This window comes from Globicephala melas, chromosome 20, assembly GCF_963455315.2.
Source record: "Globicephala melas chromosome 20, mGloMel1.2, whole genome shotgun sequence".
Lineage (NCBI taxonomy): Eukaryota > Metazoa > Chordata > Mammalia > Artiodactyla > Delphinidae > Globicephala > Globicephala melas.
Window position 1 is genome coordinate 28,871,133 of NC_083333.1, and position 27,704 is coordinate 28,898,836.

General features: G+C 56.4%; 2 protein-coding genes and 1 long non-coding RNA gene across 4 annotated transcripts; 1 reads left to right on the forward strand and 2 right to left on the reverse strand.

Moving 5' to 3' along the window:
- Positions 1–1,248: 1,248 nt before the first annotated feature.
- CYGB (cytoglobin) lies at positions 1,249–10,809 on the reverse strand. The gene is made up of 4 exons (XM_030837784.3): positions 10,477–10,809; positions 5,381–5,612; positions 4,924–5,087; positions 1,249–2,561 (listed from the first exon to the last, which is right to left on the reverse strand). Exons 1-4 carry the CDS (start codon positions 10,617–10,619, stop codon positions 2,528–2,530), a joined length of 573 nt encoding a protein of 190 aa, XP_030693644.1. The 5' UTR covers positions 10,620–10,809; the 3' UTR covers positions 1,249–2,527.
- A 48-nt stretch (positions 10,810–10,857) lies between these two features.
- PRCD (photoreceptor disc component) lies at positions 10,858–25,527 on the forward strand. 2 transcript variants are annotated; one of them, XM_060290276.2, is made up of 6 exons: positions 10,858–12,168; positions 13,194–13,365; positions 13,660–13,728; positions 15,755–15,829; positions 16,228–16,316; positions 24,914–25,527. In XM_060290276.2, the coding sequence occupies exons 2-4, from the start codon at positions 13,292–13,294 to the stop codon at positions 15,774–15,776; spliced, it is 165 nt and encodes a 54-aa protein (XP_060146259.1). In that variant the 5' UTR covers positions 10,858–12,168; positions 13,194–13,291; the 3' UTR covers positions 15,777–15,829; positions 16,228–16,316; positions 24,914–25,527. The 2 variants fall into 2 exon arrangements, with proteins under 2 accessions (XP_060146259.1, XP_060146258.1); XM_060290275.2 differs by having other exon boundaries at positions 10,858–13,365; positions 24,914–25,526.
- Positions 15,226–27,700, reverse strand: LOC132594111 (uncharacterized). The gene is made up of 3 exons (XR_009560282.1): positions 27,619–27,700; positions 26,704–26,735; positions 15,226–15,401 (listed from the first exon to the last, which is right to left on the reverse strand). It is a non-coding gene; the product is annotated as an uncharacterized lncRNA (long non-coding RNA).
- Between the last annotated feature and the right edge of the window lie 4 nt (positions 27,701–27,704).

Below are 27,704 nucleotides of genomic sequence, written 5' to 3' on the forward strand. Positions count from 1 at the left end.
CACACAGCATAGGGAGACAGCCCAGAGCCCGGGGCTCTCTCTTGCAGCGCCGCCTCCCTGGAAAGGTCTTGCCTCGCTCTGTTCTCTCCACGCTGCGTGCCCGTGTCAGTGCACACAGCTCACTCTTGGCCCCAGGTACTGGTTTGGCTTTCTAAGAGTGGTATTTATTTAGTCTCTGGATTGCTATCCAGCACCTCTGCTGTGCCAGGCCCAGGCGATGAAGGCCTGGATTCAACAAGTTCACGGCCTGGGAGACAAGACCTTTCTTGTGTGTCAGCTGAATCTTCCCAGGCAGCCGGGAGCCCTCCCAAGGGACAGAGGCTGCTTCCTGCTTCTCCTGCAGCCCACCGGGGGTGGTGACCTCCTGGTCCCTCCTCAGGGAGTCGATGCTGCTGACTGTTGCCTCCATCATGAGTGAGGGCTGGGCAGGCCTGGCCCGAGGCTGTGGGGTGGGAGATAGGAGGGGCTGGGAGCAGAGAGCTCAGGGAAGGTATTGGGGGCCTAAGGCTAGTAAGGACACACTTCCTCTTTCTCAAACGCCCAGGGGCTGCCCCACCACTCGTACCTTGAGCATAAGGCCGGGACTCAGCTCTTGGTGTGGGATGCCCAGCTCAGGTCCAGAAGGTGAAGGTCCTATCCTTGGCTGGCTTGGCTCACTGAACTAGCAGGGCCCTCCTTTCTGAACATCTCTCCCTTGAGTTCTCTCTCTCTTCTCTCCCCCACGTGAGGGAGGATATTTCCAGAACAAAAGAGGAAAAGCCCCCGGACTATTTTTTTTTTTTTTTGCTGTACGCGGGCCTCTCACCGCTGCGGCCTCTCCCGTTGCAGAGCACAGGCTCCGGACGCGCAGGCCAGCGGCCATGGCTCACGGGCTCAGCCGCTCCGCGGCCGGGGCATGAACCCACGTTCCCTGCATCAGCAGGCAGACTCTCAACCACTGCGCCACCAGGGAAGCCCCCCCCCGGACTTTTTTAAACAAGCAGACTCCCTTCTCCCCTCCCACCTCTAGAGCCCAGCTTCCGTTCTGCAGCTCTGTGCTCCTGAGTGAACAAGCCGGGGCCCCCCACCACCGTCCTGAGCCCCAATCAGAAGGGCCCGCGACCAGCCAAGGCTGAGACACAGGTGAGGGGGACCCTTGGGCTGGGGGGTCGCCTTTCAAGGAAACGTCCCGAGTCGAGACTTGAACTAAGGAGGGGAGACAGAGGCGAGGGGCAGGTGGCAGGAAAAGACCAAATGAGCGTGCACAGACACAGGAAGAACGAGTCTGTTTAATGACATGGCTGGGTCTAGTTACAAACATCAGAAACTACAAAAGGAGGACAGGCAGTTACACGGATGGCTGCACGAAGATGGGACAGGAGGACACAGGCACAGTAGCCACAGCAGCAAAACATCCTTGAGGACAATACACGTGACCAAGGGGCACACATTGGGGGGGTCCCCAGCAACGCTGACCTAGATGGATGGAGAGGGCTGACTGCAAGCCAGCAGCCAGGAGAGGCAGGGGAGGGAAGGCCCTCAGCCCTCAGAGCCCCAGGAAGAGACAGAGGCATCTGGTCCCGTCACCACTGCCCCACTGACAGCAGCCTGGATCCCCCTCCCGCCAGGGCCGTCTGTCTTAGTGGCAAAGGCAGATGGAGCTGCCATCCGAGGTTTCTGGACCATGGCCCCTCCCCTGCTGCAGTCATCCTGTCCAGAGCTTCTGGCCCCCTTGCCCATTTAGGGGCAAGTCAGGGACCCACCTCCTTTTGTGGGGGCAGAGGTAGGGAACACCAAATCCTTTCTGCCCGAAGTGGAAAGCAGGAATGTGGGGAGCTGGTCAGAGAGAATGGGCTGGGCTTTGCTGGCAAGCTGGGTCACCCCAACCCTGCCCACGCAGGCCCGGGTCCCCTCCGTGCTGATGTGAGACCCCGTCATCTCTGCCGGAACACTCTGTTCTCTGCCCAGGAGCTGCCAGGACTCCTCGGTGGGCAGAACCGAGGCTTCACTCGTGCCTCTGGGCCTTACTGATACACATTATAGATATGTATGTGTATATATAGAGATATAGATTTATATATAGATTGTATATAGAATATATCTGTATATACGGTAGACGTGTGTGCGTGGTATTCTAGATAAATGATATGGAGACCTGTGTGTGGCCAGGCAGATAGAAACAGGGCTGGTTTGCTCCTCCAGTGACTCACAGGCCTGCCCCTGATTCCCGCTGGCCGCTCAGCTAGGTCTCTAACAGTGAGTAGAAAAGCTAAGAAGGGTGTGCCCGGCTCTCCAAGGAGGAAAGGTCCCCCACCCCACAGGCCACCCTCTGCGCCGCTGAGCTGGGGTCAGCAACCAGGCAGCTGATGCAACCTTCCGGCGGCTCCAGGGGGACTGTGGCCGAGGCCGAGGCAGCCTCTTTCCAGGAAGACGAGTCAGGGATTCCTCCAGCTTCCTTGGCACCCAGAGATGGAGGGTCAAGGAGCGTCTTCAGAACTCGGCCTTCTGCTCAAGGTGCTGCCAGGGAGCGGGGAGGAGAGAGGGGGTCCTATGGCCCCGAAGAGGGCAGCGTGGCCGGCGGGCTGTGGACGAGATAGGAGATGTAGGTAACAGGTTACTAGGGCCTTGGAGTGGGATCAGGGAACCTGGGGAGAGGGCAGAGGAATCAGGGGCTGCAAGGCCGAACGGTACCAGCCCAGAGACCCACAGGGCCCGTGAAAGACGCCCACTAGACCCAGCTTCTAGGCCCTTTTCCGCCAAGACCTCGGCCGGCCCATCTGAACCTCAGCTCTTTTTCTCTAAAATGTGAATCATGTCTGTGGTGCCCACCTCCGTGGGATCTGAGCTACAGAACTGCCTGAAAGTGTTCCACAAACTGCGAACAGTGAGCTCTCTTCCTCTTAATTCTGAGACATGCGCACTCCCTGGTTGGCCTGTGGTGCCCCCTTGGGCCACCCATGGGCATTCTCTGCACACGCAGCCCCTTTGCACTCACCACCCCCAAACTCCGCCACCTCCTGACCCCACACACACACACACACACACACACACACACACACACACACACACACACACACACGAGTGCGAGCACACCCTGAAGCAGAGACAGTTCAATAAACAGTGGCGTCTGGCTCGCTATTACGTCTCTGATAAGCGAGGCTGGATGGAGCCTTCTAGAACTCTGCCCTGTAACTCTCTCTCGCCCTCCGAACCCCTATGGACACTGGCAGTAGTGGGGTCTGCAGGCCCGGGCCCAGGGAGACACGCCCTCTTGTGGGGGGGGTCACACCGTGTTCCCAGGAGACCAGAGGTGGCACCAGAGTGTGCAAAGGGATGAGGGGACAATTCCCCTCAGCTGGGGTAACCCAAATGTGGGGTGCTCAGGCCCAGGAAGGCGCAGGGCCCCGGCCAGTCCCCACGGTGGCCCATCTCCATTCAGTGCACAAGGAACAGAAAGGGGGAGGCATGAAATTTCAGCGGTTTCCTAATGCTTGGGGTTTGGCGAGATTTAAGTCCCAGGGGTCCAGCTACGGCAAGAAAGGGGAGGGGACAGGGCTTCGTGTCGGGAAATGCTGTCCATGTGTTTCTGATTCACTGGGGCTTGCACGGGCCAGCTCTCTCTCTTCCGTCCCTCTAGGCCCCTATAAAAAAGCCCTTTTCTCTGGAAGCAGGAAGTCTTGTCTCCTGGCTGTAAACAAACTCATCTTTGGCGGCAGAGCCTGCCTGGGGAGAGGCGTGGGGGGGCAAGCCCCCTCCCCCCACTGACCCCTCCCCTGCCCTCCGGCTGCTTCCGGGCTGCCGGCTCTGCCAGCTCCTCCTCCGACAGGTAAAAATCGCCTGCCTGCTTCCGTTTACTCTGAGGTCTGGGGCGGCCCGGGCCCAGCTGTGAACATCTGGAGTCGCTGCCTGGCCATTGCCAGCAGCCCCCGAGGGCTCCGCGCTCTCAGGGTGGCGAAGGGAGCGGCAGCAAGCGGGGGCCAGTATGGTCAGAGGCAGGAAGGCCGGGAGGCCGGGCCTCTGCAGGCTGCCCTCGGGGGACCTACTCCGCGGAGCTGCGCGGGGATGCCTGTGTGCAGGAGGTCCGGCCGGCTCCGCGGACCAGCTCGGAGCCCAGGGAGGGGACGCCGCCTTTTCCCTGGGAAACTGCTGGGAATGTTTCTCTCCAACGCGTGTCCCGAGCCGCTGGCTGACCCCTGCTTCCCATTCCCGCCTCCGCTCCTCTCCCCACTCCCTCCTCCAGCCCTGCCTCCGCCCCTCCATTGAGCTCCCAGAGCCCCAGCCCCTTGGGGGCCCAGGGAGGCCAGAGTGTTCCCAGCCGCCAAGTCTGGGGGCCAGCCCTCCCCTCAGGAGTCACCAGGCCAGCCACCCTCCTGGAGCCCGTTCCCCGGGGGCCCTCACCCCAGAACTGGGAACCCGGCCTCCGGGGTCAGCCCAGAAGTAAAACCCCCTGCCGGTGTGCGTGGGAGGGACACCCACTCAGGCCCCGGGTGGGCCCCGGCACGTGCGTGCGTCCTCGTGATTCTCCTGGCTCCAGCCTTGCTGAGGCCAAGGCGGGAGGGAGCGCGGTCAGCATTAGATGTAAAACAGCCCCATGTGATCGGTACCAGGGAGGAAGTGGCCAGAGCCGGCCTGGGCTGCCTCTGGGCCCGATGAGCGGCCTTCCCGCCGGGAACCTTTGGAGCCTCTCTGCCCGGGGCGGCCTCGGTCTTGGGGTGCCCTGAGTGTCCACTGGCTCCAGGGAAAGAGAAGGCTCTGCCCGAGGAGAATCTGTGTGGGGTCCTCGGCGTGAGCGGGCCTTTTCCTATCATGCCTGATCTTTAATGTGTCAGACCCCAGGCCCACCCTCCTGGAACTGTTCCTGCCCCGGTGGTCAGTCCCTGGGCGCTAGGAGAGGTGGGAGGCCAGGGGACGGGGGAGGATGCGGCAGGGAGGCTGCCTCCTCACGTGGTGGCGTTGGGGACCTGCTGTACCCAGCCCACTTCCTTGTAGGCAGCGGTCACGTGGCTGTAGATGAGGCCGCGAAGCTTGGCCCAGGCTCTCTGCGTCTCTGGTGGGAAGTCATTGGCAAATTCCTCGGCAATCACCTCCAGGATGACCCCAGAGAGGATCTGGGTACAAAGGAAGGAAGGGGGAGTAAACGCCTGGGCATCCTGCCCTCTGCAGCCCCAGAATCCCTTCTGTCCTGTGTTTGGCCAAGGGGATTGTTCATGAAACAAGAACCTGGCAGCTTTGGGAACCAGACACCCTCAAGACACAGCCCCCATCCTGCTGCCCCTCCCGGGAACAGCCATGCCAGGGGAAGAGGCTGGGTGGCCCAGTGGCCCGCAGGCTGTCATTGGTTATGGGGCTCTGGGGTGGAACAGGGTGGGTGGTGGGTGGCAGCACCCATCCGGTGACATACCTTGAAGTACACAGGCTCCACCTTGTGCTTGAGGGCGTGGGCTTTGCCCACGAGGGCGAGCACAGAGGACACCTTCTCGGGGTCGTGCAGATTCTCCACCACGGTGTTGAGGGCCCCCATGACCCGGCAGGCGTGCTTCCGCAGCTGCGGGCTCCGCTCCATTTCCAGGGGCTCCTCCATGTGCTTGAACTGGCTGAAGTACTGCTTGGCCGACGGGAAGTTCACAAAGAACCTGGCAGGTGGAAGCAGGTGGGTGCTGAGCAGGGGGTGGCCTCAGGCCCCACCCTGAAGTGTCCAGACGATGGTGGGGGGGTGGTACGGAGGTGGGAGAGGCTGAACCCACCCTCACCCCACCATGTGTAGCAGTTCCTCAAACACACACCCTTCCTCTGGACGACCTGGCTTACATGCAGACCCCTCCCCAGTCCCGGCCATTTCTATCTGCCAGGTTTGCAGCTTCCTCTCCCAAGGAAGCAAGCTTCCTTGCTTTTTGCCTTCTTTCCAAACTCCACACACCCTTCAAGCCCTGCTCCAGTCGCAGCTGAGAGGGCAAGAGCCTGCTTTCTGGAATCCCCAGCCGGTGTGCCCTTGGGCAAGTTAACTTTTCTGCGGTCAAATGCTATATCCCTGAGATATACCCCCAAGTTAACTTTTCTGAGCCTCAGTTTCCTCATCTATGAAATGGGCGTCACTGTTCCTATCTTGGTTGTGAGTCGTTGTGGTTGTTGGGAGGATGAAACGAGAAACAGCATGTGGAGCCCTGGCACAGTGTGGACACAGGGGGCTCAGTAAATGCCACCCTTTTTTATGAAGTCAGAGCTCTCCTCCTAAACAAAGGAAGGCCCGAGCGGCTTAGCTGACTTAGCTCAGGTCATGGAAGGGAAGAAATGAGACTCAGTCCTCCTCCCAGCCCAGTCCCTTCCCTATTCACTACCCTGCTTCCCTCCTCAGCCTGCATAGTCATCGGTTGATTTAATTAAAGATATGGATTGATGTCACCAGCCTGGTGAGTCCTTCACGTCTGTCTGTACATCTTACCTCTCCAACCAGCCTGTGCACTTCTTGGGGCAGACCCCAGGGCTTTCTAACCCTTCCCTCTCCAGTTTATCTGAAATTGTCTATCCCCCCCGCCCCCCGCCTAATATCACATTCACTGGGTCGCTCTCATGCTTGAAAACATTCCATGGCTTCCCACTGTCTACCGGACAAAGTCAAAACTCCTTAACCTCAGATTCCACGCTTCTTAGAAACTGTCCCACACCCGTTTCTCCAGCATGGGGTCCACATTCTTCCCTACGCTCCAGCCCAACAGCTTCACTTACCATGGGTTAAAGATTCCTCGGCATGCTGGGCCCCTTCCACATGGTGGACCCACCCGTCCTTCCCCTGTGTCAGTTGGGCCTCTCCCTGAGCGCCCGGCCTGGCCCCGGGCGACCGCTTTCCCTAAGGCCATTAGTGTGTTCCCTGCCACCTTTCACGGCTTCTTCCTTGTGTGTCTGTCTGGGTCCTGCAACCCCAGGGCAGAGCCCGGGTCTCATGCACACTCTGACCCATCACCTTGGCCCAGAGCCCTGCACTTTGCCGGATGGTGGTGATGACATCTGCGATCCCTCACCCAGCTGGGTGGGAGGTATGTGGCCAGACTCAATCAGAACTTACATAACTGAAGCCTCAGAAAATGGATGGAATGTCCTGGACCTGTTTTCTCAGGTTGTTTCACACTTTTGGAGTGTCCCCTTTGTGATTAGAGAGAGCTAGTAATTTGCCAAAACAGCCCTTGGGGCCTGGGGTCGGGTCTCAGATCTGAGAGCTGGAACAGATGCAGGGAGAGCATCTGGCCCCGGCCACCCTTTCAGGCTACGAGGAGGGCCCCTCTCGGAGGCCAAGTGTGACCTCGGGCAAATCGCTTCACAACCTCCTGTCTGCAAAAGTGTGAGAGAAGTCCATGCACCCCTGCTTGCTACTTCACAGCTGTACTAGTGAGGACAAATGACGCGATGGGTCTGAAAATACATTGGATTTCTCTGGAGAAGCGTCGTAATGAAGGACAGATACCCAGTCTGGATTTAAATGAGGATCTCTGACTTTAGAGGTTTTACATTGCAACAAAAATACTAATTTCTATTTGGCTGGTGAATAACAATGTGCAGAGCATCTCCACTTGTTATTTCATATAATGCCACAACGAAGTGGGTATTACGTCCACTTTACTGATGACAAAATAACAGGGACTATTTATTGAGCACTTACTATATGATCTCATTAATTCTCGCGATATCCTCCTGAGGTTGGCACTGTTTTTATTCCCACGTTCTGGATTAGGAATTGATGCCCACGGCTGCATCAGTGGGCCAAGCGGAGTGGGTGGCAGGACCAGGAAGGAGCCGGGGCGGCCCCGGCTATGATGGCTTCCCCGGACCGCCTCAGAGGCTGCTCTGCCGGGGATGGTAGCCTGGGACCGGTGGGTCTCCCGTTATGGCCCTAAGGATGGTCCCGATGAGCCCTTCTTCTGGACCAGGGGAGTCAAGGGGCCTTGCGCTCTGCTCCTTCATCCTGGCGTTTCTCTGCGCCTCCCCCCACCCCCGTGTTTACTCCTGACCCTCCCAGTTCCGGCCTGCGCTGCTGGGAGAAGCCTCAGCAGCCAGCTTGGGGAGTTTCTCAGCTTCCAGAGGCATCTGGGCTTCCAGGAGAGCCTGAAATAGGCTTGTCTGAGCGTGAGGGGGAAGGCGGCAGTTACAACCGGGAGAGGAGCCTTCCTAGAGCATGCATGCTCCCTCTTGGTCTCCTCCCGGCAGGGAGAGGAGGCATGGGGTCTGGGCAGCCCCTCTGGCACCATCCTCGTGGCTGCTACCTCCTCACAGGAGGAGTGTTGGGGTGTGGGAGTGGGGAGGGAGGAGGTGAGAGTGCCCGGTCAGAGGGCGACTGTCTCGGGCTCTGTCCCGCCCGTCCTTGTTGACGGGGCGTAAAGACAAGAGGGGTCTGTGACAAAACTGAGGGGCACAGGATCTGGGGAGGGGCCTTATCTGAGCAGCTTATCAGTCGAGTCCCCCTAACACCCCCTACTGGGGCGGACATCAGGAGGAGAAAAAGGAAAGGGAGGCTGGTGGGACTTGGGGCTGGGCGAGGGGGTGCCGGGCCAGCTTCTCTTCTGAGCTGGGCTGGGCTGGGCTGGGCTCCCGGCAGCAGAGGTGGGGTCAGGCGAAGTGTGCCTGGGGTTATCAGCAGCCCAGATCTAACTGCTATCTCAGGCTTTCTCAGGTTAACTGTGGGCCTCCCTCTGAGCCCTGAGCACTAGGCGACCACCTCCCCAGCCCAGACCCAGTGCCCATTGAGGAACGAGTTCCCCTCTGGGGAACTAGAGGGGCACAGAGAGAGTATGAAACCCTTGCCAAGAGCTCAGACTCTCCAGAAACACCCTAGGGTTCAGCTCCTTCCTCGGCACCCCCCATTCCTGGGGAGGTTGGGTGGGACCCTAGGCGCTGGATCTTGGACACATCCCTGACATGTCCTCACCGGCAAACGGCAGGGCGTCGGGACAAAAAATCTCCAAGGTCCTTTGGACTTTGCCTCATTTCCTCTTGGTGACCCATGTGCACACTCGGCTGCATCCTGAGGCCTGGGGGGCCCGCATGTGCCGACAACACAGCTGAGAGCAGCCCTCCGGGGACGCAGTCTGGCGCATCTGTGACTCCACTGTCCACGGTGTGCTTGTGTGGGTGCTCGCACGTGCAGAGCTGCACCTCCCAATGTCTGATGGCTTCGGGATCTGAAATCCCCTCTTAGCTTCCCCACCATCCCCGGCTGTTTCTGGGCCTGGGAGCTGCCCAAATAGCTGTCCCTTCCTCAGGAATCCTCCTGGAACTCCTCAAGAGTGCTTCTTGCTCTTTTTTCTCCAAAATCTGTTTCTAAGTTGGAATCAGGGCACATCGATATGGAGCTGAGTAGGTCCCAGGCTTGGGGGAGGCACAAAGGAGAGAGTTCGGGAGAGAAAGAGGAGCCAGAGACGGGGCCAGGACTGGGAGACAGGCATGCACTTCAACTGTCCTTTCCACAGACAGGTTTCACCCCATCTTCAAACAATCAGACTTTCCAGATCTGCCCTAGATTTGACAGCTTCCCTCTGCCAAGGACAGAGGGTTAAGGGGACCTCCCTGCCTGCGCCCCCAGGGACCGGCATGTGTGGGAAGAGAGCACCGATCTGTAGCTGTAGTCAATTACTAGCTTGTGTGGCTTGGGGACATTAACTATATGGGAATGGTGTGCATGTGCACTGGTGTGTAGGTGTGTGAATAACAGTGTCACTCTGTGTGTGTGTGCGTCCCTCGGGGGCATGTGGTGCCTGAATGACCCCTGAGCCCAAGACACATGACCCTTTCTCCCCAGATCGGGGTTTCAGGGTGGGGCCCTGTCTCCTGAAGCTTCTCCCTTTCCCTCCACCAAACTCGGCAGGGACTGTATCCTAGGGGACTGTTTGCTTCTCCACTCACCTGCACCTCACCTGGGAGCTCCCTGCTGGCCTGGCCCCAGGGGCAGGAAGGGGCCAGCTGGGAAAACCGGACCTCCAGGGTCTACTCCTTCTGACCTCTATTCTTTCGCCCTTTGCTCTGTTCTTCCAAGTCTCTGAATACAGAAAGGGGCTGAGCTGGAGAAAGGGGTTTGCTCCTTTGTCCTCCTTCTTGGCTGGTCCTCAGTTTTCCTGTCTCTAGAATGGGGAGCCCCCAAGGCCCCCACTGGAAAGGCTGGTAAAATGTGTGTCCATAACAGCTCGGTTGCGTGGCTGGGGTCGCTGGTGAGGAAGGCATGGCTGGCTGAGCCAGGAGTTCTGAGGCCCGGGAGGGGAGGGAGATGGAGGTGCCCTCCTTCTGCGTCTGGCTCCTAGTTCCTGGTGAGCACCTCGCCCAGAGAGAGCTAGGAAGGGCTCGGCCAGGGCTTCGTCCACCCCAAGGCGCCCCACGCTGCCCGCACCCCGACCGGCCCGGCCCCAATCGCAGCTGGGGAGGTGGCGCCCGAGCTCGGACCCGGGCCGAGCCCGCCTCTGCCCGGAGCCGCTGCCGCCGTCCCTCCCCCGGGCCCGGCCGGGCCGGGGCGACACCTACCGCACCAGGATGGCCACCCCCACGTCCTCGCAGTTGGCATAGAGCCGGGCCCACGTCGCCTGCACCGCCTTCCTCTCCGCCTCGGACAGCTCCTCGCTCCGCTCCCTGCGCTCTATCTCCATCTCGCCCGGCACTTTCTCCATGAGCAGCTCCCAGCGCAGCCCGGCTACGCTCGGCGGCGGCGGGGCGCGGGGAGCCGGGGCCGGCTGCGTGTGCCGCTGGCGGGCGAGTGGTAGAGCGCGCCGGAGGGAGGGAGCGTGTCTGTGCGCGCCGGGTGTGTGTGTGTGTGTGTGTATGTGTGCGTGCGTGTGTGTGTGTGTGTGTGTGTGTGTGTGTGTGTGTGTAGGGTATATGTGCAGGGGGCGGGGGACCGCGAGCGGGGGGCGGGGATGTGGTCTGCTGGAAAAACATGAAAAAAAAAAAGATCCGCTCCAAACCCCCAACCCCTTGTCCGTGAGCCAGTTCCGGCAAGGTGAAGGTTGGGCGGGGTGCCCGCCCTCCAGGCCACCGCGGAGTTTGACTGCCGGGCGGGGCGTAGGTGGGGCGGGTGTACTGAGGGGTCCCGGGAGGAGGAGGAGGCGGGCAGTCACGGGGCGCCGGGCCGCACGGGAGTGCGCCGCGGCGCGTGCAGGTCTGGGGGCACCGGGTCGCGGCTCACGCGCTGGGCGAGGCCGGGGCGTCTGCGCGTGTGCCCCCTTCCCGCGGCGGGGAACTGACTCTAAGTCGAACACTCCCAGGCATTTGCGGCGTGGCCGCCAGCCCGAGGGGGCGGCGCGAGCCCCTCCAGCTGCGCCGCGGTCCGAGCTGAGTTCCCGCTCGCTCCCGGCCTCTCCCGAGCCAGCCGGGGGGCCGCGGCGCCACCCGCAGAGCTCCGGACCCCAGACTCTGGAGGGTTTAGGACTGGGGTCATCTCCCTACGCCAACACCTTACAGGAAAACACCAATGCGGGGATGGGGGGCGGCTGTCGAACTTGAGCGCCAGAGGCCTGCGCCAGCCTTTCCTTCCCGCCAGCACTCCTCCCCCTCGGGGCACGCACGTGGCGTCAGAAAGAAGGCCCTGGGTGGCTTACTGATGACACAGGCAGGCCCAAACCTGGCGCCGCTCCTAATTCTGACCGTGGGGGAGAAAAGCTCGAAGGAGAGGCCGCTGGGCCGGGCAGAGCGGACCTGCGGTGGGTGGGTCGGTGGGGTTGCCAGGAAGTCTTGGTGGTGGGGGAGGCCCAGGGCGCTGGAGACATCTCAGCCACCAGCACCTGGATTAGGGAGGGGTTCTGTGGGTGGAGGAGACAAATTCTTGTCCTGGTGGCCTTCTCAGGGAAGGGGATTGGACCAGAGGTGGGGACTGTGCCTCTGAGAGCCACCTGGTCCCCACCCTGCAAGCAGCTGCTCGATTCTGGTATGGAGGGGGTCCCACCTCTGACTCCCAGTTGAAGCCTGAGGCCAGACCCGGGCTGCAAGCATCTGAAACATGTGACACATGTGACGGCTCTTGTGGGGTGTGTCCAGTTCTCCCTAAGACTCCCTGCTGACACTGCCCTTCCCAAGTCTGTGTCCACTGCTCAAGTATGGCAAGAGGTGGCGGCTGTCCTCTTCAGCTTTGGTTTACGTGTTTATTTTTAAAAATTCTATTTCAAAGCAGAGGGCCCTAGGGCACAGCCCTAGCTCCGGGCCTTGCTGGAGCCCAGGGTTCAGGTACGTTACTGGAATCCTGGGCGGGAGGCCTCTTGCCGCTCAGGTCTCAGTTGAGGGAGGGAAACTCTAATGCCCTCTTCTGGGGGTCTTGGAGAGAGATGGAGGAGAGTGTGTGGGCTTAGTTTCTTACGCCACTCTCAGACCCGTGTTCTCTCTTTTGGCCTGTGCTCCGCGTGCTTCCTGGGCCGCCTCTGATAGCTTCCCAAGAGCCAGTGCAGTGGCCATCCAAACGGCTGCCCAAGAGGTTCCCCTGGGATGTGGACAGAAAGTAGGAGAAATCTTGATTCTATTCACTTTGATCTCGCCCTTTACAAGTTTTATGTATGTCTCTGGTGCGGGACTAATACAGTTTGCACAGTAATATAGTATATAATTTATGAGTGGATGCATATATCCCTTTTCCTGAGTGCACACTTAGATTCTGCCTTTTACTGAAGAAGGTATGTAATCAGAAACATTTGGAAACGGCTGTCCAGAGGTTAGAAGTGAACCACTTAGCCAGCCCTTCACTCCCTGGCCTCCCTTGTCTTTCTGGCTTCATCATCTATATTCTTCCCCTGTCCTCCTCCCCTCCCGATGCCTCCCCTGTGACATCATGACTCCACCAATACTCAACTGCCAGTTGCCAGAACATGCCCTGTGCTTTCACGTCTGCAGCCCTGGCGGAGTCTTCTGTCTGTGGGCCCACCCTTCCTTGAGCTCCTGCAAATACAGATGAGCCCAGCTCCTCTCTGAAGATTCCCCTGATGCTTGCGACTCCCAGAGTGCTCTGTAGGCACCGTGAATAGACTAAGTCTGTCTGTGGTGGTCACATGTTTAACTTGCCCGTGCGTTTGTCTAGACTCTAAGTCCCTTGAGGGTCAGGCCCAGGGCTTACTTATACCTACATCCAGAACAGACTGAGGTCGATTTCCCCTGCCACGGGGAGGGGGGACAACCGGGTCCAGTTAGGTCAATCAGTCTTCACAAGGTCGGCTCTGCTGACCCCACTAATCAGCTTGAGCCTCCTAATCCGTCGCCTGCAGGAGCCTCAGGAAGGACCGCAGGGGCTCGGGAGAGCTGGCAGGGGCCATCTTGGCCTTCTCCTGCGGACGCGGTCTGGAGGGGATGGGGCAGCTGAGCCATGTGCACTACCCTCTTCCTGCTCAGCACCTTGGCCATGCTCTGGCGCCGCCGATTCGCCAACAGGGTCCAACCGTGAGAAACTGACTGGGCCATGGGCTGGGGTGGGGGAGAAACTACTGCGCTGGGTTACAGCCAAGCTGAAGGCGGGCGGGGGCTTCCTGGGCTCCAGGGAGGCTGGGAGGGACTTGCCAGGGAGCCCTGAGAGGTTCCCCCTCGAAGTAGGGGGAACTTGGAGCCCTTCAAAGACGCTGGCCACAGCCTCCGCTTCCAGAGCCCAATGTGGCTTAGGTCTTGCAGAGAAGCAGGAGCGGGGTCTGGGGTCTGGGTGCTGCCCACAGCTCTGCCTGCCTCTTTTCCCTCCCACAGAGAGCCCAGTGGAGTAGATGGGGCAGTTATGGGCAGCAGCTTGGAAACAGACCTCCAGTCCTCAGGCAGGTAAGGCAGAAGAGTCTAGGGTGAAGGAGGAAGGGTGTCGCTAAGGAGGCTGCCGCTGTCCCCTGTCCCTGCCCAGGCCCCGGGGGTGTTCGTGGGTATGTGTGTGTGTGTGCGCGTGCGTGTTCCACGCTGGCCCCTCACCCCAGCTACCCTGTTCACTGTATGCCTAGTGGGCAGGCCGAATGTCTGTTTTCTCCAGTTGGGAATGGGACTCTCAGCTTCTCCTCTGGACCAAAATTTCTCTGCCTTGCTTGTCCTAGTGCGGGGTGGTCCCCAGGGTCCCTTCTGTTGGAAGGTGCAGGGGGAGTGGAGGGAGGGATGAGGCAGAAGCAGCTCTGCGTTGCTTTGCTTGCCTTCCCTTCCCCCTCCCTCTCCCGCTGCCCCCCCCCTGCCCCCCCCAGCCTCGGCAGCAGCGGAGCTGCCTGAACCTCCGGCAGGATTCGCTGTCCAGTCCCCAATAGAAGGCGCAGGAGGAGCATGACATCATCAGCACTGAGTGCCATTGGCTGGGCAGTCCCTGCGGGCAGGACACTGTCTCCAGTGGCCAGAAAGTTAACTCTTCCCTATTCTGGAGCCATGTGGCCTTTACCATGGGTGAAGATTGGGGAACTTCTGGACTTTTCCTTCCCCGCTGACTAGTGTCCTTTGATGATAGGGGCTCTATGCCCAAGAAGACACTGAAAAGTCAGCACATATCTCTGAAGAACATACAGTTGGAAATGTTCATTTGTGCCTTTGGGCCCATCTAGTGTGGGGGACCTATCTGAAGAGTGATATTCTCTGCTGTGGAAGGATCTTCTAGCCCCCGGCACTGCTTCTCTCACTCCCCTGAAAGGAGGCTCAGACGGCTAAGACAGTGAACATGCACACTCGCCTGTGCACCCCACGTCTCTTCCAGGGAGTGGGCGATGTGCCTGCAGTGTGCCCCATAAATACGTCAAGGTTGGCAAGCCGAGAACTTGGGTCTTTCTCTGTGTCTCTGCTCTGACTTCTCAGTCCTTGGGTTCCCCCAGGTTTGGAATGTCAGAAGGCCTCCTGGGAAGCCCAGGGCCTGTGCAGGAAGCAGAGTCATTTCTGTGACGCCCTTCCTCGATAGCTGGGCTAGCTGAGAGGGTCACAATGGTGCCTAATTATGGCTACCGGTGAAATGGGCTGACACGTTTAAAATGACGATCACTGGGCCCTCAAATGCTGACTGGTCCTCACTGTTGAGTTTGGGTCTGGAGTGGGGCAGCCTGAGTTTAAATCCTACCTCCGCTCTTACTGAGAGGCTGTGGGCAAATTATGTAATCTTTTTATTCATATGTATAAACTGTGATTAATAACGGACTGGTTGTGAGGTTTCTGTGAGGTTTAAATGAGATAACCGTAGTAAAGCACTCAGCACAGAGTAACTGCTCAGTTAACGCCAGCTCTACTCTTGCTGTTATATGATCAGTGCTTTATTCTTCCTCAGGGGTTTCTCATACATTAACTCACTCGGAAGTCTCCATGGCCCCAAAGGTTTGGCAGTTCAGGTGTTTCTAGCTCTTGTCAATGGTGCAAGAAGCTGAGGGGCAGGGAGACGTAAATGACTTACTCAACATCGTCCACCCAATTTGTGGCTGATGTGGGACTGACAGGTCCCTGACTTCAGGCAGTCCATCTCCTCGACTGAAATGCCCCTGGACCTCCTGTCGGGAGAGAAAAGGCCAAATCTGGAACCATCTGGCCGGGCCTGGTCTGCTGTGGCCTTGCCAGAAGGAAGCAGTTGCCAGTTAACTCCTTGGGACCCAGCTAACTGGTCTACCAACCAACCCCTTCTGCCAGTGGTGGCTCCACGGAGGGCTGGCCCAGCGGGGCAGTAGACGTGAAAGTTCTGCTCTCCGGTTCCACAGTCATAAATTCCAATTGGCTTCTGGGGTGTTGCTGATTCACCCTCAATAGTGGGGTGAATCGCTAGGCTTGGGGGCAGGAGGAAGGGGAAGGCTGGAAGCGTGGGAGGGTCATCCTCCAGTCTTCTGACTCCATGCTCTTTTCTGTTTAGAGAGAAAGAACCGCTGAAGTAAGCCCTCGCCTCTTCAGGAGGAGCTCCGCGCCAGGGCCAGGGATCAGCTGGCAGGTAGGGCAGGGGCTGCAGCCTGGAGGAGAGAGGGCAGGGCTGGGGACAAGAAAGGAAGAATACAGAGCACGCAAGGCCTGGCCATGTGGGAGCAGAGCAGGCTGTCTTCAGCTCTGTGGTCACGATGGAGGTTAAGGGTAGGAGGGTGGACTCCTTCCGTCGGCTCCTACTTTGAGCCTGTTATGTTCCAGGCCACAGGGCAAGGGTTAGTTTTAAGAGAACTACGTGTGGTCTCAACAGCATTTTCTAGGCCTGGGGATGGTGGTCCTGCTGGGGGCCTGAGGGCTGTCTAGAGGACTTCTCAGGGAGAGGCAGTGCTCTGGGATGCCCACTCTGAAATACAAGGCCCCGCTCTGGGGTGGGAGAGAGAGCCGACCCGGCTTGGTTTTCTCTTTCAGCTCACGTCCTGGTGTGCCCCCCACCCCCGAAGGACACCGTGGTGGAAGGAGCTGCAGGGGGGAGACTAGGGAAAGCAGCCATTGAGAAGGTAGACTCCCCTTTTCGGCCCCCAGACCCACCAGTCTGCGCTTCCCCCAAGGCCCTGGCTCTGGGGCTTCTGAACCTGGGCCTGGCCGGGCAGGCGGGAGGGGCAGAGGTGCTCAAGCTCTGGGACGGGCTCCCTTCCTCTGAGGAGGCCCAGAGAGAGGGACTCAGTGGGGTCCCCCCATTTAACTCGGGGGCAACCCCTGCCGCCCGGGGCTAGAGGAGGGAACAAGTGGGGGGCGAGGAGACTCCAGAACTGAGGGACAGAGATGGTTCACATTCACAAAGGAAGGGCTGCCCTTTCACCCTCCTCTGAACCCTCGCAACAACCCACGGAGGCTGGTCATGTTACTGTCCACGGTTTAGAAATGAGGAAACTCACAGAGAGCTTTGCTGATTTGCCCAGCGTCACCCAGCTAGTAAGTGGAGGACCCCAGGCTCACAGGCAGGTTGCAGAGCCCATGCTCTTCACGCCCACAGCGCAGGCCTCCCTGAAGCCGCCTGCAAGTCTGCAGCTGCTCAGTGGAAGACGCGGTTTTACTGGCCTGGCCGCCCATCTTTGGCAGCTCAGCTTGTCCAGGGCTGTGTGGTGTCACTTTGCGATGGTGGCACTCACTTCCTATGACATTTGCCTCTCCCTGGTCCCCAGAGGTCACCCTGCCACTGGCTGCTCTGCTGAAATGATCAATAGGAAATGCCGTTCGGATCTGTGACACGTCTGCCTACAGCTGGATGGAAGCAACTCACAGCTTGTCCTCGGAGTGTGTCTTCTGTGTGTGTGTGTGTGTGCACGCGTGCCCGTGTCCCAAATGGGCAGTAGCATGTGGGAAGGGAAAAAGCATGACACTTGCTTCCGTCAATCTGCTGACTGCTCAGTAACGGCGGTGGCCTGCTTTGCCCCCAGCTGCTCTGCCCTTTCTCTCTCTTTACCATCCTGCCTGATCCTGAGCAGACAGAAAAGCAGATTTCCGCTTCTGCTCCCTGCGGTCCAGGCGCAGACCCTGCAGGCTGCTGCTGCCAGCTGCCTTGCAGCCATTCGTCTTCCAAAGCCCCCCAGACTCCCCCCACGTGCATCTCACCTCCCCATCCAGCCCCCATTGCCCATCCAGCAACAAGGTCTCTGCCCGGCTGGGCCCCGCCCCTGACTTTCAGGAAAGAGGAGCTGGGGGAGTTCTCTAGACAGCAGGAAAGGGTGAGGTGCAGCCGACTGGACTCGGGGAACCCACTCTGAAGTGATGGGGAGTTGGGGGGGCTGCTGCAGGGAGCCTGGCGGTTCTGTGGGAGCCTCACAAAGTAGGGCAGGGCGGAGGCAGGGGAAGGGTCTCATCAGGGGAAGGAGCTGCACCCCTGACGCGGGCCACGAGTTCGTGACCACCTGTCTCAGCTCCTGTCAGCATGTCTTTCTCCCTGGGAGGCATCAGTCTTCCTGGTGACAGGACTCTCAGGCTGAGGGCCGGAGCGCACTGCTCTGGGACCCAGTCTGTACTCCGTGATCCAATGTATGCATCCATTCTCTAATCTACTTGCCATATTCCTGTCACTTCATCCTTGCCTCCGCTCTCTGCCATTTTCAAGTTGCCTGTCTCCTTCCACTGGGCTTAGGAATTGTCAGACCAAGGTCGCCTAGCGGCACCGGGGCTGGCTCACGGCCCAGACGCACATCCACAAAGTGACACCCCTTTGCAGCCCTGTTCTAAGAGCCTGCTCAGGAGATGAAGGCTCCTCTGGGGACTGGTTCCAGATGGAGGGAGGGAAAGCAAGAGGAAGGGGCTGCTGGAGGTGGGGGGATGTGTCTGCCTGGGCTTGGAGGCTGCCCAGGCCCTGGCAGCCGGGGTGCCATGTGGGCTGGGCGGGAGGGGCTCTCTCCCCCAGGGAGCAGGCTGGCTTCGGTGGGAGCAGATTGTGTTTACACCTTCCCCACACACCCGGCCCACGCTCGCCTCTTCTTCTCAGGGCTCTCCCACCCCTGGGCTCTCTGCACAGTCTGCACATTGGCAGCTTCTGCTGCAGAGAGTTGCCACCCTCGGCCTAGAGAGCCTCTACGGGAGGCTGCCCGGGACCGAGGCGCCCCTTCCTCGGCCCACCATCTCCTGTCACAGCAGCTGGTAGGAAGCCCATGCTGGGGTGGACCCAATGTTCCCAAAAGGCTGAGTCCTTCTCCCCTCCCATTTCCTTGGAAAGAGCCGCTGCTTGGAAATGGGAGCAGGAAAGTTCAGGGGCTTGGTAGACTGACCATAACAGGAGGGGGGGATTAAGGGCAACTCGAGAGACAGAGCTGGGTCACTCCTGGTCCGGGGTGTGGGCTCTTATGAAATGATGATAAAGGATCTGAGAGGGAGGAGCCCCGAGTCAGGACACCGGGTTGAAATCTTGACGCCGCCACCACGTCCTACCTCTGTGGCCTTGGGTAGGTTACTGAACGTCTCTATGCCTCAGTTTCCTCATCTATAAGATGGAGATAACAGTAAACCTTCTCACAGGATTATTGTAGTGTTAAATTAGATAATGCGTGTCAAGAGCTTACCATGTTTAGTGAGTGTTCAGTATAGGTAAGCTAGTGTAATTGTGTTTATAAACTGTCAATTACTGAACAGTTAGTCATTTCAGAACAGTTAGTAGGTTCAGAACAGCTAGAGTCCCTCACCCCCTCCCCACAGCCCTTCCTGGCCTGTCTTTCCACATACACACCAGCTGGGCAACGGGCAACCCTGAAACAAATGAGAGGAGAGCAGAAGGTGGAACTTCTGGGTGGGGGCCACCTAGTAAGACCCAGTACCCAGTGAGATGGTACCAGAGTGCACCACTGTTGCTTCTCGGTATCTAGAACCCTGTCCCAACCTCCAGTGGGCGGGTCCTGGCCTGGATACCTTCCCCGCAACGGGCTCTGCTTCTCCAAATGAATCTCAGCTCCCAGAGAAGACAGGAGGTGGTTGTCCTGATTCTTTTCCATCCTCCGTCTGAATGCTAATCTCCCTACTGATGGGAGCCTGAGTGACAGGGAAAAGGCTGCTCGGAGCTGCAGGGTGGCCGAGGGCAGCAGCCGGGAGCGAGCGGGGAGGTGCTGTCTGCTACTTCTGTGGCTGCAGCTCAGGGCCGCTGCCAGTCTCTCCTGGAGATTGGGACACGACCAGAGAGCTAATGAGGTGCCAGGGGTGGGGCGGGGGAGCAAGGGAAGCAGCTGCCACAGCTGCCTGGCATCACCCTAGGGTGCAGATGCAACCGGGGAGAGTACCCGCCCATCCCAAACGTGTGACCGAGTGTCTACAGGCACGATAGTCCTGGGCAGGGGCAGAGAGCACAGGCCCCGGTCCTAGACTAGGGGGCACGGCGCCTATTGGAGGCCGGCACAATGGCGCAGCACAACAGCAGGGGACCCGACTGGTTCCCCCAGGCTCCCAGGACCCCTCTGCAGGGCCCTCACTGTTAGGAAGAAGCCCAAGACCTTGAGATAGAGGCAGTAAAGCTTCTCTGTGAGCCTCAAAAGAAGGAGAGTAGCCAAGTGGCTCATATTAAGGTTTACTTGACTATCATGATGATGATACCACTCATATTATTAATACTGGCTAATAGGTCTCAGACACTTACTCCGTGCTAGGCGCTGTACCAAGAGCTTTATTCATAAGCATCGTCTCACTTATGAGGCAGGAACTGCTGTTTACCTCATTTACCCAATACGGAAAGTGAGGTTCACAGAACCCACTCAAGGTCACACGCAGCTGGTGGCAAAGCCAGGACCTGTGCCTGGGCAACACTGATGCCCAAGCTTGTGAGGCTGTCGGGCGAGGAAGGAACAGTCTAGAGCGGGGCCTGTGAGGAAAGCCTGGGGTGACCGTCCTCCAGGCACAAGGCATGAGAGCTGCGGCCTCACCCCAGCAGTGCCTTTGCAGGTGGGCCGGGCGGGGTTTGCCAGGGTGATTCACATGCTCTCTCTTCAGGAACCTGGGGGGTTCAAGGGCAGACCAGACTCTGGGTCGCGAAAGGCCAGTCCTTGTCTACCAGCTGAGGGGAAGGAGGAGAGTGGCCCCTCCAGGATCTGTCATCCCCTTCAGGGAGGAAGCAGTGGCCACCGGCAGGGGTGACGGACGGCGAGGCCAGCACTGAGAGCCACTGTCACTGCCATTCTGCTACCTCCTTCAACCAGGGCAGAGCCCCTGGGAGGGAGACGATGGCAGCCAGCGGCCCGGCTGGAGGCGGAGCTAGAGGAGCGGGGAGCTGTTTGTTTTTGCAGGGGGAGGGCGCAGGGCATGTGGACCAAGGAGGTAGCTTCAAGAGGGATCCACGGACAAACTGGAAACAAGTCCTGGAACTTTAGAAGTGCAGACCCTCTCTGTGGAATGCACATGCCCCCTAGTGGGGACTAAGGCTAGAGGGTGGAGAGAAAATTAAAAGAGTTACAGATGACCATGACCTACGAGCCTGGGTAGGAATGGCCAGTCCTATCCTTCTGTGAACACACACACGCCCACATAACATCACACGCAGAAGCCAGCTAAACTAAGTATTAGAGGAAACTATTCCATTTATTCACTTGCTCCTATCTGACAAGCACGTATTGGGAGCCTACAATGTACAAATCCTGTGTGAGGTGCTGGGAATGAGACAGCGATAAGAGGCAGTGCCTGCCCTGCTGGTTAGTACAAGACCAAGATCCTGGCCTGGGAGGTCCAGTTCTGCCAGCCCAGGCACTGCCTGGTCACTTGACCTTTCCTTCTCTGGACCTCAATCTCCCCATTTAATAGGCATGTGTTGAACCCAGGTGGGCTGGCGCTGGGGACGTAAAGGACTAGTGACCATCCTCAGGAAAAGAACTGTCTACTAAGATGCAGGGGATGGACCAGATGACCTCTGGGGGCTCCACAGCTTCTCCCAATCAAAAGAGACTCTGGGGCTTCCCTGGTGGCGCAGTGGTTGAGAGTCCGCCTGCCGATGCAGGGGACGCAGGTTCGTGCCCCAGTCCGGAAAGATCCCACATGCCGCGGAGCGGCTCGGCCCGTGAGCCATGGCCACTGAGCCTGCGCGTCCGGAGCCTGTGCTCCACAACGGGAGAGGCCACAAGAGTGAGAGGCCACGTACCGCAAAAAAAAAAAAAAAAAAGAGAGAGACTCTGGTGGACTGTGTCTGGAGGTGCTAACAAGGGCTCGCTCACTCAACAGACATTCACGGAGTGTCTGTGTGCCAGGCACTGTGGATGCAGAAATGAATTAAGACTTCCTGCCACAAACAACCAGAAAACTGAGCAAAATATAAGAAACAGACACTTGACAATGCACAGCACACAGGACGGTGACCTCATGATTGCCTCAGCGTCTGCCTCAGACAGCTCCCTGCCTGCGGCGCGGGGAGGGCAGACCACGCAGACCACGGTGGTCTCAGTAGGATGAGGAGACATGATGAGAGTTCAAGACGGTGCTGGGTGGGGGGCTTTGCAAAGGACATACATACAGATCAATGAGATCCAAAGACAGGACAAAGGTGATTCAGTGGAGCAAGGAAAATCCTTTCAATAGAATACAGAAAGCACTAACCATAAAAGCAAAATGGATAAACTGGACTTGATCAAAACTGGAAAGACTGGGAGATAATATCTCCCAAGCAAGTATCTGAGAAAGGACCTGTATCCAGAATATATAAAGAACTTTCACAACTCAATAAGAAGATAGGCCTATACAAAAAGGGAGGGTTTTAACAGACACTTCACAAAAAAGTATACATAGGGCCAACAAACACACAGAAAGATGCTCAGCGTGATAGTCAACGGGGAAATGCACGTTAAAACCACAATGAGACATTATGACACACCTACCAGAATGGCTTAAAGACTGACCATAACAGGTGTTGGTAAGGGTGTGGAGCAAGTGTAACTCTGTAATATGTTGCTGGGGGAGTGTAAGCGTCACAAAGCACTTGGGAAACCCGTTTGACAGTTTCCCCTGCAGTTATCTAAGAGGGATGAAAACTTATGTCCACAAAAAGGTGTGTACAAAAACGTTCATTGCAGCTTTATTCATCATAGCTCCAAACTGGAAACAGCCCAAAGGTCCACCAACATGCACGGGAATAAAAATGTTGTGGTGCATTCATACAATGGAATGATATTCAGTAATTAAAAAGGAAATGAACTACTGATCTAAGCCACAACACGGGTAATTGAGAGAAGCCAGACACAGAAGAGCACCTACGGTATGACTCCATTTATATGAAATTCTGGAACAGGGAAAACTAATCTCTAGTGACAGAAAGCAGACCAGTGGTTGTCTGGGGCCGGGGCTGTATGGAGACCTGACTGTAAAAGGGTGTGAAGGGGATCTCCGGGCGATGAAAATGTTCTCAATTGTGATGGGGTCGTGGCTGCATAGGTGTATTCCTTATTGGACTACTGCACTGTACATTTTAAATGGATGCATTTTATTGTATGTAAATTACACCTCAAAAAAGATGACTTAAAGAGTTTCAAAAAAAAAAAAACCAAAAAAAACAAGAACGAAGACTTGATTCTTGCCTTGCTGTCTAGTAGAAAAGCCAGACACGAAAACAAATAATCATAAAACAGTGAGCATTAAAAGAAGTATGTACGTTCACATAATAAGAGTGCCGCTTACTGAGTGCTTCCCTCGTGCCCGGGCGTCCTAGATACTCTTTGCGTGCACAGTCCTAAGACCGTCGTGTGGGGTTTGGGAGAGCCTCTGCCTCCTCCTGTTGCAGATAAGGAACCTTAGAGAGAGGTGAAGTCATCTGCTTGGGGTTACTCAGCTCAAAGCAGCAGAGCGTGTGCTGAAACAGCCTGCTGTGGACGCTGAGGAAAGAGCTAGGGGACTGCTTGAGCACCTCAGGTAAGATTTCTCAAGGGGGTACTGAAGCATGAGTTGGGATTTGCTACGCAGAGGGAAGGATGAAGGGAAGGAAATGTCAACGCAAAGGAAACAAACAGCATGAGCAAAGGTGCTGCAGCAGTTGTGAGAAGGCAGGGTTTCTGGGAAGGAGAGATGTGTCCAGAAAACAGCAGAAGAGGTCAATGGGATATTACTTATTCTTCAAATTCACTTATTTTTTTTAAAAACCCATTAAGTAATAATTTTATGAGAGGCAACAGATGTTCCGAGCAGGCGAGTGAAGCGTGTGCTATTGGTCAACACAGGAAAGAATCCACCGCAACCCAAGGTCATCCATTCTCAATAATTAGGGTTCGTGTTGTTCTGTTTCTTCTCCTCCAGGAAGTTAAAGCTATGTTCAATGGTCCCAGATCCTGAACAGGATTTGTGGCCCTGTTTCACAGTCCTGAGAAACTGAAGGGAAAACATCCTCTATGCTTTTATGATGGGCTTTCTAGCTGGATGAATTAAAATCGCCAGAGTTAACAAAACATGATCCACTGTCATAGCGTATTTTTCCAGGAAATCCAGCACAGCAGTTAAAACCATAGGTTTGGAGGCTAGATTGAGTTCTCAGTGCCCCTACTTACTAATGACTTTCATCTTTCTGCACTTTGGCTGCAAAATGGGAGGATAATGACAGGGCTGTTGTGAGAGTCAAATGAGATAGCAAACTGAAGGTGCTTAGAATCGTCAAGTTTTATACATTAAATACGGGCAGCTTTTCGTATGTCACTCAGATCTCAATAAAGTGGTTTTTTAAAAAAGGTGTTTAGAGCAGTGCCTGGCACGGAGTCAACACTAGACACCAGCTGTTATTTTTTTCAGGATGGTAATTTGAGTGTGTCAGTTTGTCTTTATTTTACCACGATCCATCCTTCCAGAGAATAATCATTAAAAAAAAAAAATTTCGGAAAATGTCAATCATATCATTTAGGATGATTTTGATTCTTTTTTTGGCTGAGTTGGGTCTTTGTTGCTGCGTGCGGCTTTCTCTAGTTGCAGCAAGCAGGGGCTACTCTTTGTTGCGGTGTGCAGGCTTCTCATTGCGATGGCTTCTCTTGTTGCGGAGCACGGGCTCTAGGCGCACGGGCTTCAGTAGTTGTGGCACGCGGGCTCAGTAGTTGTAGCGCACGGGCTTAGTTGCTCCGCGGCATGTGGGATCTTCCCGGACCATGTCTCGAACCCCTGTCCCCTGCACTGGCAGGCGGATTCTTTTTTTTTTTTGGTGGTACGCGGGCCTCTCACTGTTGTGGCCTCTCCTGCTGTGAAGCACAGGCTCCGGACGCGCAGGCCCAGCGGCCATGGCTCACGGGCCCAGCCGCTCCGCAGCATGTGGGATCTTCCCGGACCGGGGCATGAACCTGTGTCCCCTGCATCGGCAGACAGACTCTCAACCACTGCGCCACCAGGGAAGACCTGGCAGGCGGATTTTTACCCTCTGTGCCACCAGGGAAGCCCAGGATGATTTTGGTTCTAACAGAACACCCAACTTGAGATGGCTTAAACAACACGGTGGTTTCTTTCTTAAATCTCACACTCTGTATTTCACTGAAACTAAGATGCCATTGCTCAAAAGATGCCTCCCACATTCAGAAATACTAACATGTAAAAATACGTGTCTCTGAATCAAACAAAAGGTCTGAAGTCAGGGGGGTTGGGGACTGGTTTCTCCAGCAGTTCAAAAGCATCTTCAAGGGTTCATGCTCTTTTCTCCTCTCTGCCACCACAGACCTTCCGCTCTTGCTGGGAAACGGGCGTCACGGATACAAGATGGCTTCGGTGCTCTCAGGCAACTCCTCACGATGTCCCAAAGCCGGAAGAGAGGCTACTGTTTTTAAAAACTAGAAAACGTTCCCAAACCTGGCAGAACTGCGCCGCAGACCCTTTCCTGAAACAATTCCTGGCAAAGGGAATAGCTTTCTATGGCCGAGATGCACTCCTTTGGGCAGGGCAGGCACTTGCTCAGTAGCTCTGCTGTTTGTAAGACAGAGGAAGGACAGCTGCAGGACTAGGAGTGCCTGCCACACGGGTGAACTTCCCGGGATATCACTGGTGCATCTGCTCCCAGTTAAGCAGCCAGCTGCTTGGGATATACCTACCCTCCTCATGCTTTTACTAATAAAATTAAAGATTCCTTTTCAGGTTAAGAAATTCACCTCAATATTTAAAGACTCTGTTTTCTATATGTGGGTTTCGGATACCATGTCTTAAATCCTAGCAGTGACTGGAACTCAGTGAGCTGACCGCTTGAGCACAGCAGGCCAGCTGACCAGATTTCCCCTTTGCACTCAGAGTCGAGGTCCCTTGAACGGCCCTGGGGACTCTTGCCCTGTTCAGCTTGTAATCTACTTCTGTCACTTATCACTAGACTGTGTGACTCTTTCCATGTAATAAATAGAGGTCTACGCCGGCCTTGAATAATGTAAAACTCAAACGTCCTAGACCTCACCAGCAACGAGTGCAAATGAAGGCACACTGGCCTCGGCATTTCGGTCTCAACAGCTCTGAGCCCTTGCCAGCTCATTCAGGAATCCTGGTGCACTCTTTGAAGTCTTTCTCAGTTATTTCTGGATTGCCTAAGCAGTGCACCTGACGTGTGCTCAGACGCAGGCCTCTCATTGCATTTTGCTCCGGCCGCTTGGCCACAGCCCAGCAGCCCGTGACACCGCCATCCGCCGTGAGCCTGTTGCTGCTCCACCTAGTGCCCTGTCAGGTGCGAAAGCTACACTGTGGCCTCTGGCACAGTGGCCCTTGTCGATCTGCGACAAATGGCCCTCACTGCACACTGGGTGGCAACTAGTCTGGGACCCAAAACAGACCTGCCAGGGCCCAGAGCCTCTGCCTTTCACTGATCAGCTCCTGCAGGCTCTCACCCTCACTCTTCCTGCCAGAAAGTGGCTCGAAACAGTGCAACAGGTGCCCATCATTCTCCCCCAGTTTCCTCCCTAACCACCCATGCAAACACACAAAATCCCTCTTCCTTCCCCTTCCCCCCAAACCAAAAACCCTTATATATAAGATCCATGTATATATATACACACACGGTGCAGTATAACTTTGTGGTAACAGCACAGACTCTACAGGCTGGGATCAAACCCTGACACCACCAGTTACTAGTCGTGTGAACTGGAGCAAGTTACATCATCTCTCAATGCTTCTGTTTCCTCATCTGTAAAAAGGGGGTAGCGATAATACACTGCACTGTGCAGTGGTGAGGATTAAACGAATTAATATCCGTAAAGTACTCAAGGAGTGAGTGGCATACAGTAAGTGCTATGAAGTGTTAGCTATCATCATTGTTTTGCCTGCAGATCACCTGCCCACACAAGCAGTTTTTGGCAAATTCCGCACTTAGGGTCTGAGATGAAAGGAATTTGGTTTGCAGGGAGAGACCCCATTCTTTCTTTCGGTATTATACAAAATAATCTGTCTTCAAGGGTAAGATAGAGAAACGTAAGGGCCAATTTCACACGATAGAAGCTATTGCTAAGTTCATGATTATATTTGTGAAGTACTTACTGTGAGCAGAGGCAGTGGAATACCAACTAGGCCTGTGAGGAAATTAAAAAGAAAAAACAAATTAAAATAGACTTCTGCCTTGAAGAGCTCACAGTCCAATTGAGGGAGGCGAACATTAACAAATGTGGTAACTTGAAAATAAGTACCCACAGTGTATTACCACATACAGAACAATTTAATCCAGACTAAATGCCACTGAGATCATTGCTGAGGGCTGATGAGCATGGGGAGAAGGTAATACAGAAAAGGCTTCGTGGTCTTGCAAGTTTAAACCAATTTCCAAATAGGTGTAAACTCTGGCTCTGATTCTAGTTGTTGTTTTGCCCTTTTGTTATTTCAAAACTGAAGCCGGGGTGATTACCTGAAAATCAACACTCAGGAATAGCAGAGGGCATTACACTATTCTCAGTTCTTTTCGTAATTTGATTATTTTTCCTTGTCGGAATTAAAGCCGCGCCCCTGTGGGGCGGCGGGGCGGCGGGACCTGAGGCGCGGGGATAAGCCCCCGGGTTCAGGGTAATTTAGAGCCCGGCCCAGCCCGTCACTCTCGGGCGCCCTCTGCCGGCCGCGCCCGTGCCCCACTGCTCTCGCCCCAATTAAGAGCAACTGAGTGGGACGTCGAACAATTTCCCGGGAATCTCCCTCCTCTTCGCTAACGCAGCCAACCACCCCAGACGAACTCGCCCCGCCCCAAATAAAATCCGCACAGCAATTAAGAACGAAATCCGGCAGGGCCTCAGTTCCCTCAACCGTTCCTCTCGTGAAGTCCCCTCGAGTTTTCTGAGACCTCCACCGCCCACCCAGTCTCGGCCAGGGACACCCTGTTCACTCAATAGATAAATGGCTTTGTGGACCAGGCGACAGTCCACCTTCGTTTTCTAACGGCCGTGGTTCTATACAGAGCAGGCCTCTCACCCCAGGCTCTCTACCGTCCCTGGCGGCGGGCACCATCTAATCCCGGGTCCAGAGCCGCGCTGAGGACGCGGCTGCCCTGCAGCGGC